At 37.9% G+C, this 23,928-nt stretch overlaps 1 protein-coding gene across 1 annotated transcript in view; it reads right to left on the bottom strand.

The window, feature by feature from the left end:
• SPHKAP (SPHK1 interactor, AKAP domain containing) overlaps positions 1 to 8,293 on the bottom strand; it is a 118,854-nt gene extending 110,561 nt beyond the window's left edge. Inside the window, exon 1 of the mRNA XM_035008330.1 lies at positions 8,234 to 8,293. Within this exon, the coding sequence (XP_034864221.1) occupies positions 8,234 to 8,293 (60 nt within the window). The remainder of the gene's footprint in view (positions 1 to 8,233) is intronic.
• Positions 8,294 to 23,928: the final 15,635 nt, after the last annotated feature.

Here is a 23,928-nt window from a genome sequence, read left to right as displayed (position 1 = left end):
TTATTTTTAATTCTCTCCCCATGAGACTGCATACCAGGGACTAATCTAGTTTCTGGGGGATACGATAGTGAATAATACAGAGTTGATCTCCATATTTATGGAACTTAAAATGTAGCATGGGATCCAAATAGTAAATAAAGGAGCACTGAAATGCACATTTAGTTACAAATTGTGGTGGGTATTATGAAGAAATTCAATATGACACATTGACAGAGTGTAAAGGGGATGGGGCTGATATTTGGGAAGGACAGTTAGGGAGGCTGGAGCCCTAACAGTTCATGTTGTAACCGTCTGCCTCTTCTATCTCCCTTACTCCCTCATCCTTTACTTCCCAAATCCACCTAGCTCACTGAAACCAGAGTAAAGGATAAGTATGTAAGCTTTCATGACAAACCTGGCTGCAAATTCCAATTTTTCCACTAATTAACTAAGCAGCTGAAGGCAAGTCACTTAGCCTCTTTGAGACTCAGTTTTCCCATCTACGAAAGGAGGTTGATATTGCCACTCAGAATGAGGGATTTTTAATAGACATTAGAAATAATAAATGCACACAGCATCCGGTTATTTTATGTGTTCACAAAAAGGTTTACATCTGTAAATTACTGATTTTATGTAATTCTATTCCAAGACCTTCACCTTGATTGATTAATTGAGCCAGTATATATTAGCATTTTACCAGCTAGTCCTATTAGCCACCAGGCTAAGCAATGGATAATAGGAAAGAAGGGACATATTTGCTGTCAGTGAGCCCAAAATTTTATGGCCTAACATTCAAGACAGATCCTAATTCAACTCCCACCTGTTAATCATTTCTTGGACATTTACCAAGCTCCAATGATGAAGATATTGTCCTATGCCCAATATAGCTGTTTTCCAAGCTTTGTCTCCAATTATTTCCCTGCACATACCCTCTGCTATAGTCCACCAGTTTACTAAAGAGCACAGTCTTTATGATGCACGTGGTTTTCCTCATATCTTTTCATCTGCTTCCTGAATTTTCTCCATCAATGTTCTTCCCCAACCATCAAGAACTAATTGAATCAAGGCTCTGCTCCCCATAGCAAGTGTTTCTCTTCTGGTGAAATCTCTATAATGAAAACAATACTTCTACCTCAGAATTTTAAAATGTGCATGTGTGTCTTTTCCTTCCTATTATGATATGGGTGCATGAGTATCTTACTCAATTTATCTTCCACACTTATCTCTTGACATATAGTTGGTACTAAGCAACTGTTTGTTGTTTGGCACCAAAACATTTTGCACTTTGTGTAATGTAGATTTGTAATTTTTTTTTCCAATGATTGCGTTTAAGAAAGAAAACCTGTGAGTGATTTATTCAATATGAAGAAAATTTAAGAGTTAAATCTAGGCACACAATGATATTTTATATTTCTGCAAGGCTTTTATTTCTCTCAAGGATTTTATGCAAAGGTAACAATTTTAAACTAGAGCAGGATCTGCATTATTGTAGTGCTCTACTACCAAAACATAATAAAATTTCATTTTCTGATAATTTTAAGTGTAAAGATGTAAAGCAGTCCCAAAGCTTTTAAGAGAGGAAATTTTCACACACAAAATGCTGTATTTGCTTAATGTATGCATTGTGATTAATGATGGAACGTTGCTTAAAATTAACTGAATAATGCCATCAGAAAAAAGGATTCATTTTTCTTCAAAAGCCGAGATTTACCTGCCCCTCCAAACAAGTAGACTCAGAGAAGTTAAGCGTGCTGGAATTTTAAGACATCAATGCGAACAGGGCCTGGCGTGGCCATTTCAGGGCATGGACCCCTAGTCATCTGCTTCCTCAAGAGTTTCAAACAAATATTATTTTTAAAATGAGTCATAATACAAAAAAGGTTTGGAAACCACTGTCCAAAGAAATCTTTCTAACAAATATGACACACAATTTTCACGGAAGAAAGAAAAAGCAAGAGCTATAAAATAAAGGGAGTAAGAGAAGCCCATTGGAAGAACCATGGGCATCATTCCGAGAAGAATCTCCAGGCCCCACTGGTGTTCTAGACTCTAAGAAACTTAATTAAATGTTTCTTACAGAAGAAGGCTATAGTGTGAGCAGGTCAATCAGATTTGCATAGTACGTGGGAGAGATGGCAAATAGCTGATTAGGATGAAGGCAGCTACTCATAGATGCTGTTACCTCTCTGCTCTGCAGTATAATTAATGGCATCTCTACTGCAGGTAACTCTTTCTTCATGGAGATATCGTGATCCTATACAATTCACCCCCTTTTTTGTGTGTAAAGTTCTGTGAGTTTTAAAAAACACACATAATTGTGTCACCACCATCCTAGTCAAAATGTAGAACAACTTTTCAGCTCCAACCCCCCCAAAATATTCCCTCCTGCTCCTTCTAGTCAAATGCCTCTTAAGTCCCAGCCCCTGGCAGCCACTGATTTGATTTCTATCCCTAAAATGTTGTCTTGTCTAGAATGTCATGTATGTGGAATCACTTAGCATGTAGCCTTTTGTGACCTGTTTCTTTCACTTGGCATAATGTGTTCGACATTCATCTACATTGTTGTGTGTTTAGTACTTTTTTCTTCTTTTATTGTTGAGTGGTGTTCCATTGTATGGATGTGTACCGATTTTTTACAAAACCCATTTTCCAGGTGAAGAACATTTGAGTTGTTTCTAGTTTTTGGTTAAATATGAATAAAGCTGCTATAAACATATGCCTACAGGTTTTTGTCAGAAATTCAGGTTTTGCTTTGCCTGGGTAAGTACCCAAGAATGAAGTTAATAGGTAGTATGGTAACTTTATAAGTCAGTCAGAGAAAGACAAATACTATATGATTGCACTCGTGTGTGGAATTTAAGAAGGAAAACAGATAAACACAGGGTAAAGGAAGGAAAATAAAATAAGATGAAAACATAGAGGGAGGCAAACCATAAGAGACGTCGAACTTTAGGAAACAAACTGAGGGTTGCTGGAGGGGAGGTGGGAGGAAGGGGTAATTGCTTGATGGTCATTAAGGAGGGCACTTGAAGTAATGAGTACTGGGTGTTATATGCAACTGATGAATCACTAAATTCTACCCCTGAAACTAATAATACAGTATATGTTAACTAAATTGAATTTAAATAAAGAATAAAAAAAGAAACTGATAAACTGGCTTCTAACGTGGATTTATCACTTTCCATTCCCACAGGCAAGGTATGAGAGCCCAAACTGCTCCACATCCTCATCAGTACCTGATGTTGTCAGCTTTTGCTTTCAATTCATTTTAGACATTCTATCAGGTTCATAGTGGTATTCCATCCTGGCTTATTTTCCTTTTAATCTGTAAAGATATGACTTTTTTTTTCCTTTTTAAGATTCTTCTAAAATTAAAATCTTAATTTGGATTCTATCTTGGTCCAAACCCTTTTCATAAAACCATAATGCATAAATTAGACAGTATATTTTTAAATTTTTTTAAAATATTTAATTTATTGATTTGAGAGAAAGAGAGAGAGCGAGCAGGGGGAGGAGAAGAGGGGGAGGGAGAAGCAGATTCCCTGATGAGCAGGGAGTCTGAAGCAGGGCTGGATCCCAGGGCCCTGAGATCATGACCTGAGCAGAAGGCAGACGCTTAGCCAACTAAGCCACCTAGGTGCCCCTAGACTATATTTGATGCTAACTTTGAATGCCATCTCTAAGAGAAGGATAATGCCATCCACAGTAACTTTTCATTCATTCACTCATTCATTCCACAACTACTTGTTGAGTACATATTAGTTTTGAGGGTTTTTAAGTCTTGTTTTGTTGTTTTCTTATTTAAGTATATATTTTTTTCACAAAATGCTTTTATTCAATGGGAAAGCCAATTAAGAGGAATAGACTTTGAGAGTCCAAGAAGTGATGTCATAGTAAGATATTATATTTGTTAAACTCTCCTGAAGTATAAGCATAGATATTCAACATTTATATCTCTCTCTGTTTGCTATTTATATGAAGTGTATAGTACAATTATCTGAGATGCAACATTATATTAGTATTTGTCTCTTTCTGTCTGATTTATTCACTTAGCATGATATTGTCGAGGTCCAGTCATGGTTGTGAATGGCAAGATTTCATTCTTTCTTATAGGTGAGGAGTATTCCATTGTGTATATATACCACATCTTCTTTACCCATTCATCCACTGATGCACACTTCAGTTGTTTCCATATCTTGGTTGTTGTAAATAATGCTACAAAAAACATGGAGGAGGGGGTGCATCTGCTGGTTCTACTAGGTTCTGCTTAATTATCCGGGCAATCAGGGGTGAACAAAACAAGAATAAGGACAAAACAGACACAGTCTTGTTCTCATGCTGTTGGGGGAGGGCAGACCATAATCAAATAAATTTTATAGAAAGAGAGAGAAATTGAGGGAGGGAATGAAAAGCACTTTGAAGACAAAACCAGAAAAAGGGATCATGAAGTAAGGGATGCTTATGTCACAAGTATTTTCTGGCAGGCCTCTGAGAGGGTGACGCTAAGCAGAGAGCAGAATGAAATGAGGCACCAGCCACACAGCCTTTTGGGGGAAAAACAGCCCAGGCAGAGAACATCAGCAAAAACAAAGGTTCAAAGCAGGAGTGTGCTGGTTGTACTAGAAGAACAGAAGAGACACCATCTTGGTTATGCAGAGTAAGCAGAGGAGAAGTGATGAGAAAGTATTTCATTATAATTTTGGAATGTTTTGTCACTGGCTTAAATAGCGTTTAACTGCTAACTTAATTTTTTTTTTTTTTTTCCCCAGGGAGCCTGATATGGGACTCGATCCTAGGACCCTGGGATCATGACCTGAGCAGAGGGCAGACGTTTAACCATCTGAGCCACTCAGGTGCCCCTAACTTAAATTTTTATAATAGCTTAAAGCGCCCCCCCACACACGAGGTCAGAAGACTGTATAATTTTACACATGTAATTTCATGTTGATTTAATCTATGCTTCAGCAAACTTTCTGAGAATTCTGAAATCTTGTTTCCACCTTGGAAAATAATTAACTTTGCATTCCTTCATGGGGAAACTATAATGCTTATTTAAAACACACCAAGGGGCACCTGGGTGGCTCAGTTGTTAAGCGTCTGCCTTTGGCTCAGGTCATGATCCCAGGGTCCTGGGATTGAGCCCTGCATCGGGCTCCCTGTTCAGCGGAGAGCCTGCTTCTCCCTCTCCCACTCCCCCTGCTTGTGTTCCCTCTCTCGCTGTCTCTCTCTCTGTCAAATGAATAAATAAAATCTTAAAAAAAAATAAAAATGAAATCAAACACACCAAAATCCTGAGAAGAGATGGTATACAAACTGGAAATCAAATTGTGTGAAAGAAAAAAAAAAAAAAAACTAGCATAGAAAACTCAGTGGTTCAGTCTTCTTTCTCTGAAGGTTTAATTAAATGTTAAGATAACATTTTCCTTTTAATGATGATTCTAGTGGCTGGCTGCCTGAGTTGCTGTCTGTTTAGTGTCCTTTGACAAAAAGGAGAAACTGTTATCCAAAGCATGTTTGATTATTCCTAGGACATAGTCTGTAATATAATTATCTGCTGGGTGGATGTGAAGCATTCTTGCCTCTTAATACTGACCCCTACTACAATTTGGAAATCTTGTAATTGATTATGTGAAAGGAGATTCCAAAGTGAACTAAGCATTGCTAAGAGCATCATTTCAAAATAGGGTGAGGAGGGCATGGAAGAAGTAGGGCCTATGCACATCCCCTGTTTCAATTCTGTGAACACCATGAACTTTTGACTTTCGTCAGTTGTGACTGGACCACCTCCTGAAATACATCCTTCTACTTTGGACTGAAATAGTGAAACATCTATTGGCTAAATGGCCAATCCTGTATTAGTCAGTCAGTTTAAGTTTGTCAGCACCAATCATAATTCCTTCAAAATAAGTTATGTAACCTAGTGGTTTTTGCCTTTATAAGCCTGTACTCCCCACATGCAATTCAGAGCACACTTTCAACTTCAGTCCACTCTGCGTCTAAGACCCCAAATACATGCTTTTGGTTGCTCAACAGCCTCTTCTTCTTGGTCAACAATTATTTTTAAAGTATTGGAAAATAAGGGAGTTTTTCAGGCCCTGGAACAAAACAATTATCCATTATTGAGGAGGGAAGTGCCTAGAAAACACCAGATCAGAGGAAGGTTGAAAAGGAAATGGTAAGCACAGGATCTGCACCTCATTCTCTGTCTTTACTGTGCAGGGGTGGGAGGCAGTACCCCCAGATAAGAAAGAAGGCAACATTGTCATACCTCATCATAAACATACCTCTAGATAAACTGTATTTTTATAGCAGGAGAGTCCTTACCTGTGGAATGCTTTTAGCAATAGGTACCTGGTCTAACTAAACTTGCCTCTGATAAACATGGGACATACTAATTTATGGAGTATCTATCTCTGACAAATGTCACATATGGATGCACCTATCCGAGTCTAAAATGGAGATTTTTCATGAACAAAAGTGATCTCTTCTTTGAAATTATTGTCCTGGTGTATGTAATTTAGAGACTCTGTGTGTTGACCTGGGCCAGAGCATGTCCTAATGTGGCAAGAAATGAACTAGACAGAGCCTCAGTGACAGTTTCAGATATCTCACAGCGTTTCTTGGGCTACACAGTTACTTGTTTCCTGGAAACCACATTGTATTTCAGTGGAGTCACAGAATGCTATAAGAGCATAGAGGACAATTCAGAAATATCAAGCCATACTTGTTTACTTCTGCCACATCACACAGATGTCAGGTGGCTGAAGAATGCTTTGAAAGTTGATCAGAGCTTTTTCTGCATGAAAGTGATAACCGAGTTTGAGTCTCAAGTGTAAAATGCAAGAGTTACAGAAACAGATAGGCTCAGGAAATGCAAATATAGTATAATTTATGAATGGTCAGCAATGTTTTAAACAGAATAAAATTAGACATATAAATAGAGGACAGCTGATTGCTATTTAATTGCTATTTGGAAGCACTATAATGCTGTAATGTTGATATGATCAGTAAGGGGAATGTTAGGAGAAGCAAATGTTTATGCTAGGAGAAGCAAAATATAAGAAAAACACACATGTCAGAAAATATATGATATGCATCAAGGCTTACCATTGATTTTGGATTATTTTGTATAGGCTTCTGAAGCTTAGGTAGTGTGAAATTTACCACTGGTCAAAGGGACAGTGGATTTAATGGCCATGTGTTATTTGGGGATTGATGCATGCCTTTGGCCTTTGGCAATTATAAGAAAGTGGCAATTCTCATTTCTTGACTCTTCTCTTGTTTGGAAGAAGCTACTGGAAGCATCTACCTTCTAAGATGTAAACAGATGGACACATAACTTGCTAAGGGTGTCTAGACACCTGCTTCTTGGATGCTGTCCATCCTGGAGAGTATGAGCCCTCACATGGGTCTTTCAGGGTGGGTCTAATTTTGGAAACATGGACACAGAAATGAGGGGACTTATTCTCAGGGATGAGGCCCCCAAAGGGCCTCCTCTGAGGGCTGTTCAAATTTATCCGGGCCGTATCCTTCTTTCCTTCTCTGACACTGGCCAAAATGACAATTGGGCATTTCAATCAGAAGAGCAAACCTGGAAGGATATAGGAAAAGTGGAAGCTCTTAGGGCTGGTGGGGGATGCATTGTTTACTCCACACTCCAAAGTCAAGAGGGCTGCTTATTCGGGAGACTGGAAGGGAAGAGAGTAAGCCTTAACGTAAGTGGTAGGGAGCAGGGATGGCAGGTCTTTTTTTAAACACCCAAAAATAGAAAGGAGGAAACTTTCTATTATTAGATATTTTTAAAAATTTTAGACCCCTTCCATTCTTGCATAGACATATTTAATACATAATATAAAGGTTTGGGGAAACTGCAAGAATTCAGAAAAAAAGATCACTTGCCTAGTTCCCTTTGTGCAGCATCACCCTCAACTCCACAAAATGTTCTAAGCTATTTTGGGTTTTCAGAGTCCTACTTTTTGGTTAAAAAAAAGAAAAGAAAAGAAAAGAAAAGGCACTGCAAGCTCCTTCCAGGAGTTCTCCACACATAGCAAAAAGGATGCTCAAGGAACTGAGCTGTAGAGGACAGAAGACTAGCATATTGGAATCTCAAGCACGGTAGAGCAATTGCTGGAGGCAGAGAGAGGGGAATAGTTTTCCAACACACTGGCTTTTGGAATAAGAAGCTAAATCACATTCAAATTGCAAAATAAGCCATAATTGATAGTTTTAAGCAAAGTCTCCCACATAGGATTACCAAACTGGCATTTTCCGAAGAATGAACTCGCGTGTAGTACATGAAGCCCCACCTCTCCATCTCAGTGTGGATCTGCTGAAGGCAGAGGAAATCTGTCCCACCAGAGCCCTCATTAGCTGCGTTCTGGTCTCAGTTCAACTGTGGCCTCCCGGATGTCAATGTGGCCGGGGCATAAAGAAGGTTTCTTAGGTGGTCAGGGAATTTTGTGGCTGGGCTCTGTAGATGCAACTGGCTGAATCTGAATCTGAATGCTTCTTTTCCTATTTAGTCTCCTAGCTTGTCTTCCCAGTGATCTCAGTGGCACCACCACTCACGGATGTTCTGGCTTAAACAGACAGAGCTCATGGTTCGGTTTAACTCTCACTGCCAGGGAGTCCTGATCTTGACTTCCACACATGTGTCTGCTCCCACTGCCTGGATGCAGGTTTGGCCTCTCCTCTCCCCGCTCCCCTACCCGCATCAAGTGTGCCCCTCCTGGCATCCCAGATTCTAGTCTCCCTTTGCTCTAAGGAATTCTTTTTAGAACTACTAAATTAGCTTTCTTCAAATATAACTTTTAGTAAGACAATTCTGCATTTATTTTCTTTAAAATCCCCCTATTTCTTCAATGCCTCTGATGACTCCTGCAGAATGGCAATAAAACAGAACACCCAGCGATTTGACAAAACCTAGCTAGGCCATTCTGGTATAAGGAGCTGGGTCTGAAGACCACTGCCAGGTTGTCTGATCAGAAGAGAGTGTTTATAAAGCTGTTGAGTGCTGCATACTCCAGGGTGAAAAGCCTCGTATCTTCCTTCTATAGAAAGTGAATATGCCCAATTATGCTGATTTTGTTTTTAGTTTTATTTATGTATTTATATTTTTTTAAAGTCCTTCCTTCCTGTAAGGAATCAGCTTCTAGAAGCACAGAATATTATAGCTATTTTCTATCATGTGCTTCCTAGAAGTACTAATGGGGCCTTTGGCCCAGAACAATACAATTCTGACTAATAAAAATGTCTTTGGAGGTATAGATCAGATCCCGAGAAAGCCTCCCAATTTATATGTCTGTGCCTGCACACATTAATTGCATTGCTTTTGTTAATTACATGCCATCAAGACGATATGAGCTTAGATGAAAGGGTATTTTACAGAATAAGATGAAACATCCAGGGACATCCATTTTGACAATTCTTCAGAGATTTCTGTGCCACTGTTGACAACAAATTTAACTCAGTTTAAAGGAGGCTAGTTGTGGCAAAGAATGCTCTTGAAGCTTCAAAGAGATGATCAGATATCTTATTAAGATCAAACTCCACCTCTGGGAAACTGAAGTCTTTTCATTCTGCTGCCTTTGGTAGGTCCAGGTTTAATGGGGATTTAATTAACATGACATAAAAAGAGAAGGATATTTGGGTGTTGATTTTTCCCCAACAATTCTTTTGTCACATGAATCCTATTCAGAGACTTGATTCCACTCTATCCTAAAGAGCAAATCTTCAGTCCCATGAAGTGCAGGAAAGATTAAAAATGTCTAGCTACTGTGGAAATGTGACATCGTGTATAATGCTTTCAAAGCAGAAGAAAATCTAACAGAGATTCAATATAATGAGGGGACAGTGCATGCTACCTTGGATTAGTTTTTAAATTCTATTTAAATAAAATTTGCCCTGTGTAAAGATTGTTTATTTGGAATCAACTAATATGTACTGAGCACCAGCTGTGTGTGCTAAGAACTTACACAAAGCAGGACTGCCTGGGTGGCTCAGTTGGTTAAGCATCCGACTCTTGGTTTTGGCTCAGGTTATGATCTTATGTCATGGGTCAAGAGGTCGAGCCCTGCGTTGGGCCCTGAGCTCAGTGGGGAGTCTGCTTGAAGATTCTCTGCACCTCCCCCACAATCACACACATGCTCTGTCGCTTTCAAATAAATAAATCTTAAAAAAAAAAAGAACTTACCAAACCTTTTTGCATATAAACATCACACCAACTCCAAGACATCCAAGTCAGAGAAGTTAGGTCACTGGCCTAAGATCACACAGTCAAAGAGAAATGTGGAATCTAACTCAGATCTTTGGATTCCAAGTCCAGCTTTGTTATGTGGTATCCTACTGTCTCCTAGAGATAACAGATTTTGATTTATTATAAAGAGAATAAAAAGGCTTTTTTCACTTAGTGTCTAGCAGATATAAAATTATAACATTTATAATCATTTAACTCACTTAATGGAAAATCCCTATGATTCAGTTTAACAATAGTGATTGCATTTGTCTTATAGGAAGGATTGGTCCTATGAGAAGGGGTAACATCAGACAAGATCTATGTGAGGTAAGATTCAAGAGGTACCACACAGGGCTCTAGTATTCACTCTCCACCAGCTACTCTTTCTCTCCCATTTTTTTCCTGCAATATTTTGAAACTCCATCCTTTTAAACACATGATTTTTTGAGCATCACATTGCACACATTAAGACCTTCCTCGAGTTCAGAGCTCAGTAAATTAACTGTGACATAGAGGATATCTCCCATTCCAAGTTGGATGGATTGATAGTGTCTGCTTGGAGTTTCAAGATGAGTAGAATTCTGAATTCAAGTCTGGGTTCAATAGGATCAATTATCGATGTAAGTTAAGGGAGGGGGCGAATAGTACTAGTTCAGCAGTAGTAGTAGTTAAGTAAAAACAGGTTTTATTTGTCACTGCTCTATTAACCTACACAATCACTACTACCTTAGTGAGAATTTATCTGATAACTTTCCTAGCATTTAGAGGAAGGGAAGAAGACAGAGAAAGGATCATTCTGAGGCTTGAGCTGGTTATATAACCATATAACTTATTGTGGCACTTCTGAGAGCAGAAGAGGGTCTATTAACAAAATGCGAGGATAATATATGTAAACTACGATTGGGTGGTATGGTCATCTGAGCTCTGGGGAAAGGCAGTCCCTTAAGGAGTTCCTTCATTATTTCTTTCTTTATTTTTTTAAGATTTTATTTATTTATTTGACAGAGAGAGACAGGAGAGAGGGAACACAAGTAGGGGGAGTGGGAGAGGGAGAAGCAGGTTTCCCGCTGAGCATGGAGCCCGATGCGGGGCTCGATCCCAGGACCCCGGGATCATGACCTGAGCTGAAGGCAGCCGCTTAACTGACTGAGCCACCCAGGCGCCCCAGGAGTTCCTTCTTTAAATAAGTCCACCTAAATCTTTTTTCCTGATGCTATGGTTTTTTCACAGCAGTGGCTCCCAGCAACTATATTTCCCCAACAGCAAAGAGGAACTGAAGCAATTGCATATGTTTAGGAGTCCTGAAACCCTTGGAGATTCAATGTGACACACGGGAGAGAAATTCAGTCAATTTGCAATTTTTCAGAGGCTGATTATCGAACTAGTGCATTAACTTCCAGACCCCTGTTTTATTTCTTCCACCAGTTAATTTAGCAATATGTCAGTTCTGATAAGAAGGTTTGATGGGGAAGAAGATGAGGCTATTACATAAAATCAGTTTGGGGAATTACCAATAGATTTCAATTATCCATGGTACTCTTATTGAAGGTTGATTGACTGTGAACCATGGTGATTCAGCTGGACTGCCTTGCTATTTCTAAGATAGAGCTCTCCTCGTCTTTTTGTCTCTTCGAATACACATTGTATGTGCACTTATAGATTCTCACTTGCCCAGGCCCATTATCTGTGATTAACAAGATTTGTTTTTTCAAATTGATCAATGATCACTGAAATCAGTTTGCAGTAATATATAATAATAAAATAAAAGGATGAACTCCTTCAATATTCAATGTCTTGTTATTGAGGGCCTATGTTCCAGATATAAAAAAGAAAACAATAGTGAGCTACTCTTTTGAAGGGAAGGAAAACAATTAGAGCCCACATGGTATATAACATATGGCATATAGGCTACTAAACTGTCTTTAAATGCAATTATTATGTAAGCTTAAGAGAACATTTAAAATGAAAGGAATGCACCCTGAACATTAGAAAAACACTCCAGGACACAAAGGTGTTAACTTCTCCTGCAGTAATCTGTAGCAACTCCTCCTAAATTAAGTTGGATAATCAATCTAATTTACTCATTCAAATCTTGATCATACTTGAAAGCCCAAATTAAAATCCAATTCTCTTTCTGAAGACTGTTGTCTGTTTCAGGTCCGGAGTCTCTCTCTGTTCTTCGCTATAGATGCTCAAAATACTCATTTTTCCCATAATTGATATTACTATATAGTTATCTCACATAGTTATTTAACTTATGAATTACTATTTGACTTTTCACATGAGAAACCAGTATTATCTCCCAAACTAGACTATAAATATATATGTGTTCTTGTATCTCTCCCCAAGATCTAACAGAATTTTTAATGTATTTACACCAGAACATAGGAAATTGCTTGTAATTGATCATTTTTAATCTGTAAAAAAGAAAATTGCATATGGTTCAGCCTGCTAACAATTCTAGAAATGGTTGTGGTATGAGTACAATTATGTTTAAAACTTTAAATTCACATATATATACACAGACATATTATATATGTACAGATAATAAATGATTGAGTTTGGGTTTTTATTTTTCAAGTAGACATCAGCTCCAAAGAGCTCTATTCAGTAGCTTCCAGACATGATTTTTAAGAAATGAATATGATGACTTCTTTTCCCAGGAAAAAAAAAATTCAGCCGAGATAACAGAGCATAAAGTACTAACTCTCTCAGCATAGCAATGCGTATATCAAATTATTTTCTGGCACCGTGTACTTATTGAAAAATTACTCTGTAGAATAATGTTCCTCATAGATAGTCTTTATTTTGAGGGCTTACGATACGCCAGGCACCATTCTAAACATTTCACATCTATTAACTCACTGATCCCCTCACTTGTCACCTTCTTTTTTCAGATGAGCAAATTGAGGCATGAAGAGGTAAGATAATTTGCTCAAGATAACACAACTAATAATGATTGAATTGGGTGTCAAATTCAGGCAGTCTGGTTTCAATCCTTAATTTAAATACCACATGGACTCTAATCAATAGAAATAGAGTTATTTAAAAATTAGAATAAATGCAACATCATGTAGCTTTGGGAAATGTATAGCATCTGGTGAAGACTATCATTTGGAGTTACAGAGTTGAACAGAACATACCCCAAGGCTTGAAGACCTGCAGTTTTAGCTCTCTCATATAAGCAACTTGAAACCATTTTGAATTATAGTACCTCAGTTTTCTGCATTAAAAATGGACATTTACAGCACTGACTCTTCTATAAGAATTTTATTAGAGGAGAATGAATAACAGATCTTATAACACATGCAGATTAGAGCCTTGAACTGATTAGACCAGTTTATTTTTATATTTGGTTATGAATGTATACATTCAAATAGTTTTGTAAAATTATGTTTAATGCTACTTTTCTATAATCAGTATATGTTCTCTAACACAGATATGTGTGTGTCATTTTGTTTGGTACTTGAAAATGATATAAACACCACACAAGCGAGAATAAATAAGGCTGCTTAACTGGGTGTAGTAATCAATCAATACACATATGCATACATAATGTTACAATATGTATACATAAATTATATATATATACACACATATATATACACTACACAATATGTTTAGTAATAGAATGTCTTGATTTACACTATGAATATTTTTTATAATTTAACCTTTTTAAAATAATTAATGAGATAATCCAGTGTGATATCATCTAAGGTTGGATGAGAAGAAACACATCTTTCTCTGGAATTCTGCAGCAAATAGTAACAAAAGCTTTAGGTGGGAAATCGGACATTTTGCTTTGAGTTTCTGGGCCTTAAGTTGGATTGACTGGAAAAACAAAGCAGATGAATTTATATTGTTCAAATGACAACTTTCAGCAAGTGTGTGAAAGCAAGATTTGTTTTTTAGTTCTAAAGTCTATATTCTAGGAAATGTAATTCTGTGCCTCATAATAAAATGAGCCAAGCACACCCTTCTCTTTAAGAAAGTATCAGAAGAAGAACAGCCATGAGTGTTTCTTAGATACAGACCTAGGCGCTTCCTATAATAAGATGAGCCACTCAAAACCTGGGAAGATTTTTCTAAAGGGAAATGCAGCGACAAGCTGTTACCCATGGCTGAGTTTGCGAAGAGAAGAGGTAGAAGCTTTGGTGGACCCGCAGTGTGGGCTTATAATTTTCAAGTCATACCTATCTGAGCTGCTTGAGTTTTCTGATCATTCTCATGAATTCCATTTTTAGTGGCGTCAGAGGTTAACCAGGCCACAGCAAACTGTGGGCTACTCCATTGTTTGTTTCTGTTGTCGTTGTTGTTTTCTGCTTTAGAAAAAGTACTTGGAGAGTCAAGCTACACTAGTGATCAAGTTCAGTCAGGGCGAAGAGAGTGCCAGTAGGCAAGCTTACCTTCTTGCAGGCTGTGATGGAGGTCCCCGGGCCGCCTCTCAAACTGTGGCTGGCACTGCCCTCCTGCGGCACAGACACCTCGTACATCAGTGGTGACTCCAAGTTGCTGTTGGTGCCCCAAAACACAAAAGAGAGCACATTCAGGTGAGTCATCTCCATATTCAGAATAGAAGAAACACAATGTGGTTTATCGAAAGACATCTTTTCAGATGGCACGGAAACTGCAAATCCTGCTGACACTGACATTTCTGTTGGCTTCACTCCTATAATTGGTGGAGCCACTGTGAGCTCTTCTCTTGGGAATAGGAAACTGTGATCCAGTGACTTCTCATGGCTTACGTGGACGCAGTGCATCTGTCTGACTTCCAGTCCTGCTAGTTTTTCTTAAGCAAGCAGTTTTAAAACCCAAGTAATGCTTTTTGAACACCACATTAATTCTGCTCGGAATTAAAAATGTAAAAATATTCATCTTATTTCTTGAAATGAATGACCAAACATAATTTTAATCAGGAGTCAGGGCAGTACCATGGTACATCATCTCTTTAGATCTCTGTGGCTGGAAACATAATACCTTAACTTCTCTGCCTCCAAAATTCTAGACTTATCTCCCCCTCCCCCCATGTCTAATTGAGATCATTACCAATCCTGCTTTTCATGGTATGACTGGAAGATTTTGAATTCAGTCCAATTGAAATATAAAAAGACCTCTGGGTTTATGTATTTCTAAATATTTCTCTTCTGAAAACATGAAAACTAGGAATTTAAAAAAAAATGTATGGGTATCTGAAGTCTACACATTTTATTTTTATTGTTCTTGACCACATAGAATATGTACAACTCCTCAAAACATATTTTTTGAAATATGATCTAATAAGTCTTTGTGTACTCATCAAGCCAACATTTAAAAATGTTCTCTTAAAAGAAACAGCGAATAGAAGATCAGTTAAACAATGCATTTCTAGCTAATATGTAACCCTCATGTTTTAAGTTCTAAATTAGTCAATTTTCATTACATTGCAATTAAACATAAGTCAGAAATACATAAATGAAGTCTTAGTATTTCCATTATTAACTATTATGAATGGCTTTTTTTTTTTTTAATGACTGCTGATGGTGTGTATAACAGACCACAGATTCAGGTAAAAATTACACAGAATAATTCAAGTAAAATCTATTTTATTTTAAATTCTCATATTATTTTCTGAGTAATTGCCACCCTGAGGACTAGAATGAGCTTAATTTAAGTGAAAGGAGAGCACTCATGTTAATCTTGGCTTAACTGGGAAAAGGCAGTGGAAGGAAAAAGGAAAGGAGGCTGGTACTTGGCTCCAGATTCCTAGCTACTCTGTTGCCTGCTTCTTTGGATCTGTCTCTTCATTTTTAAATGAATGTTGGGAATAAAGTCTGTGGTCCTTTCTGGCACTAGAAATCACTTGCAAAATATCATGGAGAGCCCAGCCCTATTTTTACAGGTGTCTCACAAGGGGGGGCCCGTAACTTTTAGCTGACACTTAAGTGTGTCTATACCTCACACCCAATAGCAGATGCCCCTCTGAATGCTTTCCTGGCCTTAGGACAGTCTGGCTCTTACCCAAATGCCAAACGTTTATCATTGGTAGGTTCCAAGCCACTTCTATGTGGAAGCTAAGCCCATAGAACAAGCTAACTTGGATATTTAATAACTTGGCTCATGAGTCAAGGAAATCATACTTTCCAGGGTTAGGACATCTCCCATGTCTCTCTACAGGGTTAACAACCTTAGGAGTGAGACGGAGGCAGGCTGAGAAGTACGGTTGAGACAGATCTGATGTGAAACAAGGTAGGAAAAGAGCTTCAATAATCTCTGATTGCTCTAGAGGAGAATGACATCTACCTTGGGGAGAGTTAGTTAGGTCCAAAGTAAGCGTTAATGGGAACACAGAAAAAAGTAAAAAATCACCCATGGAAATTCCTCATTTCCCCATAAAGCATGTTGTATATGACTGCAAGTAGACAAGGTGCTACAGTAATTTTCATGCATAAAAAAAGTTTAAGGACTGCTGCGTTAGTCTAGTGGAAGGAAGAAATGACAAGTCTACCCACATATACCTTGGTATGAAAGCCTGACTGCCTTTAAGATGATTGTGAGATCCCAGTTGGAAATGTAGGTGAGGAAGGACTTTGAAAGTGTTATTTGCCTATAAGGCTCACTCCATTTGTCCTAATGCTAAGTCTGTATAGCACTAATACAGAAAGTAATTTTAAATATATATATGCATATGTGTGTATTTATTTATTTATATATATTTATTTATTTATTTATTTATTATTGTGAGAATTAAACAGGGTAGTAGATTCACATTAGTGGGAGTAAAATCAGTGCATTACTCGACAGAAGTCCCACTGCAGCAATATTCAAAGAGAAAGCAACTTCTAATCCCCAGAAACACATTATAAATCAATTTGGTGATGCCTAATATACAAAACTATGTGTAGAGAGGCTTCTCTTTTAAACCATGTGACATGGGTGTGAGTTCCCAGTAAGTGGCTTGACAACGCAGCCCCATCTGTTCCCATGCCTTTGGGATGGAGATGGAATTTTTAACGTGTTTGCAAAGATGTTGTCTTTGGTCTCTGGGGAAGCAGAACATTGGCTGCTACAGGATGAGGCAGAGACAGCAACATGAGACTCAGGCATTTATTAAAATGAGGGCAAACTGACATTAAAAGAACTGCTGTCAAGACACAGTGCAACCTTATAAGTTGCTTCTAATGGGGAAGCCTGCAAGTTCTTCCCTGGGACATTTTCTTTGATTTTGACAAATGTTGACAATATTTCTTAAGCACATCCTTTCAGGCTGGTTTCATGCTGAAACTGCTAAATGTGTTTCAATGAGGAGGTAGATCAAAGTGGAAAAGAAGGTACAAAAGCAAAGTTTGAAGTAGTGACTTTAAAAAAATACAATGGGAAGAGAAGTAGTCTCCCTTACAGATAATATCATATGTGAATGAGGTGCTGAGTTACCACCACAGGACAATCATCAAGGATTCATGCAGTGTGAATAAGTAGGTCATCAGTAGTGACAATGGCTTAAGGAATAGTCAGTGACTTCTCCAGAGAGAGATAAGTGTCCTGTTACTGGAAATCAAGTTGCCTATATTTTGCTACTCAAAGTTTGGTCTGTGAACCAACAGCATTGATACCGCTTATGAGCTGGTTATATACCCAGGAATTCAGGTCTCTCCCTAGAATTACTGAATCAGAATCTGCATTTTAACATTCAACCTGGGGGATTCACCTGCCCGTTAAGATTTGAGAAGCATTTATCTGACTTGTTAAATTAAATACATATTCCCATTTGCCCTTGGATCCTTGCACATGGTATTTCTTCTTTGAAGAACACCCATCCCAGGCCCCCTCCTTCCTCTTGAATAATACCTACTCTACCTTTTGGGTCTCCATTTATAAATCACCTCTTGCGCCTCCTTCCTCCCCAAGGAGACCACTACTCCTCTCCAACACATCATTAATACCTCATGCAAACACAAACACACTCACACTCTAACCATGCCTTCTATTCCCAACCTTACCCTAACCCAAGAAATGGGATGGACACTCTTCCTGTGTGTTCCAACAGCACCCTGTACCATGTCCTGTTACAGCACTTGTCAAATGGCATATAATTTTGTAATATTTGTCTGTCTCCCCTTTAGGCTGTAAATACTGAAAGAACCCGGACCTGTTAGGACGGAGAACAGCGCCAGCCAGTGGTGGATGCTGAATTAATACTTATTAATATTCTTACCTTCCTGAGCATCCTGGTGGACATCAAAAGATTAGGCACAAAAGAGTGTTTGAATTCAATGCTCAATTTTCTGCAGTGGTGACAGATGGTGAGATAAACCATCCTTGAGGGGATCATTTAAAGAGCTTCCCAGGATAGTTTTAGTGAAAAGGGATCCTGCTGCTATTGTTGCTCAAATGTCAAGTAAACGAAGTGTAAAGTTAAAATAAATTTAGCAGATTCTAAAAGGTAGGATTTGTTCTTATCTCCTGCCCACTTATAGAATGTTTGCAGTAAAATGTAGTAATTACCATTCCTTTGATTATCTCTATCCTATTAAGGATATTTACTCTTGAGCTTTATACTAAATCCTTCCATCTCAAAACTGGAGAAAAAATAAAAGCTCACCTCTATCAGAAGAGAACTTTAAAAGGGAATTGAGATGGTCTCATTAAATTTAATTTAATGACATACCACAACTAAGAATTTAGAGGACTTTATAACACAACTTCACGTGGTTCAAAATGAAAGTGTGCTCAAGTGGATGTCCTTATTTTACTCTCAGCCAAAGGGATTAACATGTTACATGAAGCTCAGAGGTTTAGGTCAGTCTTTCTAAAACCAATTTGTTTTTAAAATCCCATGATGTTTGTTTCTCTTACCTTCATCTTCTTTTTTAAAAATTTTTAATTTTTTTTTCCTTTTTATTTAAATCAATTAGCCAACATATAATACATCATTAGTTTTTGGTGTAGTGTTCAATGATGGTCATTAAGGAGGGCACGTGATGTGATGAGCACTGGGTGATATAAGCAACTAATGAATCACTGAACATTACCTTCACCTTCTGACTAGTCTATTGACAAAGGCTTTCTCCTTGACCAAACTTCAGTCAGGCTCCCCCAAGTGTCTTTTCAACTAGATCTTGACCTTGAACTACATCCTTGCCCTTGACACACTGAGCGCAGTTTTTAGCAAGGAACCCTGCTAAGTCAGTTTAGTAAAAATCCCTCCACCCTTGACATCTGTCCTCATCCCTCACCCTTGATAACTACGTCCTTGGTTGGCTTTTAGCAGGAATACTGTTAGGCTATTTTAGCAAGGATCCCCCTACCCTCAGTATTTCCACTTAGTACACTGACCCCCTCACTTTGCCTATTGCCTCTAAGTCCCCATTTGTCCCTGTTATATGTGGAATTGAGCTCAGTGTTCTATACTGATGTCTTTCTCTCCTACTGCAGTAACTCAAATAAAATCTGTCTTGCATTTTCAGCAAATGTTTGCGGCAAAAGTTTTTGTATACAGTATGTGCTCTTACACTCTCCTGCTCCTTCTTTTCTTTCCTAGGTTGGAGACATCAGAACATGATTTTCTTATCATGCCATCCATACAAATTAAATATGTCACCAGTTCATCAGAGGCTGAAAGACCTAAATGGTCCTCATTAATTCTGTAAGATTTTAGTAAGCTTATCAGAAAGAACAACTATCCAGATTTTGGAAAATATTTAGAAACACTGTTAAATGTCCTACTTCAATATTTAAGGGCAACTGAGTAACTATAGAATGGTGAATTCCAGACTTTCCCATCTCTTGGACCAGTGAAATAACAATAAAAACATCAGTAAGATTATAAAGTGGCCATCCTTTTATTCCCAATAAGAACACTAAAAAAAAAAAAAAAAAATCCCTACCTCTGCTTTCACCATAATTCTTCAAAGAAAGAACATTTTAACGATGTAACAAAAAACTATGATAGATGATTTAAGAATGAAGAATATTTCTTTTTAAGAAAAGATAGTTGACACACTTGATTATCATTTTTGTCCTCAAATCAGTGAAACTATTGTTGCAAACCTAAGTTTGGGTACTAGCAAATGATAATAAGCAGAATATAAACAGGCCATTCATTATTAATCATAAAACAAGTAGCTTATTCTTAGCAGAAATAGTGGCTTCAGATTAGCTACTCTAATTTAATTTTGATTAATAAAAAAACAGAAACAGAGGTGCCTGGGTGGCTCAGTCGGTTAAGCGTCTGCCTTTGGCTCAGGTCATGATCCCAGAGTCCTGGGATCGAGCCCAGTGCTGGGCTCCCTGCTCAATGGGGAGTCTGTTTCTTCCCCTGCTTATGCTCACTCTCGTTCTCTCTCCCCCACAGGCACACCTGTGCACACGTTCTCTCTCTCTCAAATAAATAAATAAAATCTTTTAAAAAGCATAAACAAAAAAGACATATGATTATAGCATAGTTAATTCATTTGGTAGACAATTTGTACACCCAGGGGCTAGTGATTTCTCTATTTTCAATACTAGTTGGGCTGAAATCTTTTATGGTGAGAAATTAAATTGAAAATTGCTCAATAGAGACTTTTCATTCAGGCAACTCTCAAATCTATCAGATATGTCCAGTAAAACATAAACCTCATCATATGTAGATACTGTGCAAAAATAAGTAGATTATGATAGAAAAAACAGTCAGCTTCTTTATATAAGAAAAGTACATATGTGTGTATATATATATACACATATATATACCTGTAACATCATTTTCAACAGTATATATATAATAGAAAATAAATATATTGAACAATATCTTGTGTGTCTCAGAAGCTGTGCTTTGCAAATCCATATATTATCTCTAAGAAAAGAGGTGATAACAAGTAATGTCCTCATGAATTTAACCTCTACTATGGGGTTTATTAGCTTTGGACCTTAAAAAGCTGTTTCACAATCTCAAGCTCCACCAAGACCCCAAGAAATCATTTTAAAGCTGTATCTTCTTGTTCAGAAAAGCTCAGGCAAAACAGCATGATAGCTTAGCTTCTTTTTTTCTTTTTGCTAATGAGGGCTATAGGGAAATTTTGCAAGACAAATATCTTGCAAAAGTGTTTGCAAAAAGACTATTTAAACGTAAGGCGAAAAGTACGCATCACTGTTGCTAAGTAAGTGTTGCATGAATATGTATTTATCCATGAAGACTATTAGATGCTTCCTACTGAAGTATTTATCCCTAAGTCCTTTGTTTCTAAAAAAAAGTTTTAAGTGTCTGTTTCCATGGTCAAAACACTTTGTGTATGTCACTGCATTCTGCTGCATCTAGACTTTTCAGATACATTCAGAATGTATGTTATGGTAACCACCTCAGCTCCCAAGGATTTCTGCTCTTCCACCAAACCACCTGACCCCGTGCTGTTATAAAATCTTCTCTATGTTACTTGTAACAACAATTACTATCATTTAATGTATAGTGGGTGCTTAGAGCTCTAAGAGATGTTTTACTTAGTCTTTTAATTATACCCCTTTTATAGATGAGAAATTAAGGATTAGAGGTTAACATAATAGAATCCAAGATTATATTACTCGTAAATAACTGATCTGAGATTTCACCTGCTTCTCTTAGCACTATACCATGTTCTTTTCCACTGTGATCTCTCATATTCCATCTAATCCTTTGCTTCTATGACCATGACATCCAAATCAGTCCTAATGCAGCCAAAACCCTGCCAAAGCACGGGCTTTGGCATTTGAGAAACCTAGATTCAGGTTTCCACTCTACCATTTACTATCTGGATGGAATGGGAGGGGTGCCTGGATGGCTCAGTCCTTTGAGCATACGACTCTTCATTTTGGCTCAGATCATGATCTCAGAGTTGTGACACTGAGCCCTGCATTAGGCTCTGCTCTGGGCATGGAGCTTGCTTAAGATTCTCTCTGCCCCTCCCACATACCCCCTCCCTCTCTAAAAAAAAGAAAAAAGAATTGGACATGTTACTGAAACCTTTCTTTTTTTTTTTTTAAAGATTTTATTTATTTATTCATGAGAGACCGAGAGAGAGAGAGGCAGAGGGAGAAGCAGGCTCCCAAGGAGCAGAGAGCCCGATGTGGGACTCAATCCCAGGACCCTGGGATCATGACCTGAGCCGAAGGCAGACGCCCAACCGTCTGAGCCACCCAGGCGCCCCTACTGAAACCTTTCTAAGACTTGGTTTCCTCATCTGTAAAATGCAGATTAGATTGTAATAGAAGCTTTGTCACAGAACTGTTCTGGTGGTTAAATAGGGTTATTCTCATAAACCAGCAATGTAATGCTGGCAAAGGGTTAGCACTCAATATTAAATTGAGAAATGAGATCACATTAAGCCCTATAAACTAATTTATTCTTAAGAGTTTCCCTGTTGGATTTTCAGCACTTTTTAAAAAGATTTATTTATTAAATTAAATATAACATAGGTAGACCTTTTGAATAAATGCGTAAGTACTTCTTACAGTGACATTTCTCTTTTCTGTTCTCAGACCTAGGTTTTGAAAATATATACAGTAAAGATTTTCATACTTATGCTGACTCTTGACTATTATCACGAGATTATAAAATGAAGAATAATTAAGGCTTTTTTAAATCCGAGAAAACACAGAATTCATTCAATTAGTCTAAAACTGTACAAAGATGTGGCCCATTCAGGCACAGTTTTATATCTATCAACATGGAAAAATATCCAGAAAATTGAAGCAAATTCGCAAAACTCACAAAAGACTAGTCCGATATCGGTGAGAATTTGATTTGAAAGTGTTTCTAGGGAAAAGTAGCTGTATTGCTAACATGCTACTTTAGTTGAAAAAAATTAATAAGATTACCTTAATAAATACATAAGAGTAATTTTTCTAAGGTATTTAATATTTTCCCTCCATGTTTCTGTTTGCCCTCTTCATTTGCTTAGAAAACCCTTTCTTCTGGAGATACTGGGAGTTAGGCTTCCATGGAGCCCTGCTTCAGTTATCACAAACATCACATCATGAAATGGAATTAAAGAACTGTTACTAAAGGGGTGGGATCCAGATTTAAACCACGCATGCTGGATATATATATATATATATACATATATATGTATATATATATATTAAGGTTTTAATTTATTTATTTGAGAAAGTGAGAGAGAGCAAGAGAGAGAGAGCATAAGCAGGGGGAAGGCAGAGGGAGATCGAGAAGCAAACTCCCTGCTGAGCAGGGAGCCTGACGTGGGGCTCCGTCCCAGGACCATGGGATCATGACCTGAGCCCAAGGCGGATGCTTAACCAACTGCGCCACCCAGGCACCCCTGGACATTTATACTTAAATTCAGTTATATGAAGTGGTACCTGGGTGGTGCAGTCACTTAAGTGTATGTCTTCATCTCAGGTCATGATCTTGGGGTCCTGGGATAGAGCCCGCAGTGAGCTGCATGTCGGGCTCCCTGCTCAGCTGGGAGTCTGTTTCTCCCTCCCCTTCCGTCCCTCACCCTCTCCCCCTGTGCTCTCTTTCTCTCAAATAAATAATATCTTTAAAAAAAATAATGTGTGATATAATGCATGTTGCTTCGGGGAGTATATAAATTGACATGGCTGCTAAGGAAAACAATCTGTGCATGCTTTTCAAGATTTTTATCCATGCACATCTGTCACTCAGGAATGCCCTTTATAGGAATCTATTCTAGAGCACAGATAGCAAGATCAAGTATATACTGAGATATTCAACTCAATATTATTAACAGAAAAAGCTGAAAATAAAT

The sequence above is a fragment of the Mirounga leonina genome, unplaced genomic scaffold (assembly GCF_011800145.1).
Source record: "Mirounga leonina isolate KUSES-001 unplaced genomic scaffold, KU_Mleo_1.0 Mir_151, whole genome shotgun sequence".
Taxonomy (NCBI): domain Eukaryota; kingdom Metazoa; phylum Chordata; class Mammalia; order Carnivora; family Phocidae; genus Mirounga; species Mirounga leonina.
The sequence above is the reverse complement of the archived record's forward strand: the minus strand, read 5'-3'. Positions and strand labels throughout refer to the sequence as shown.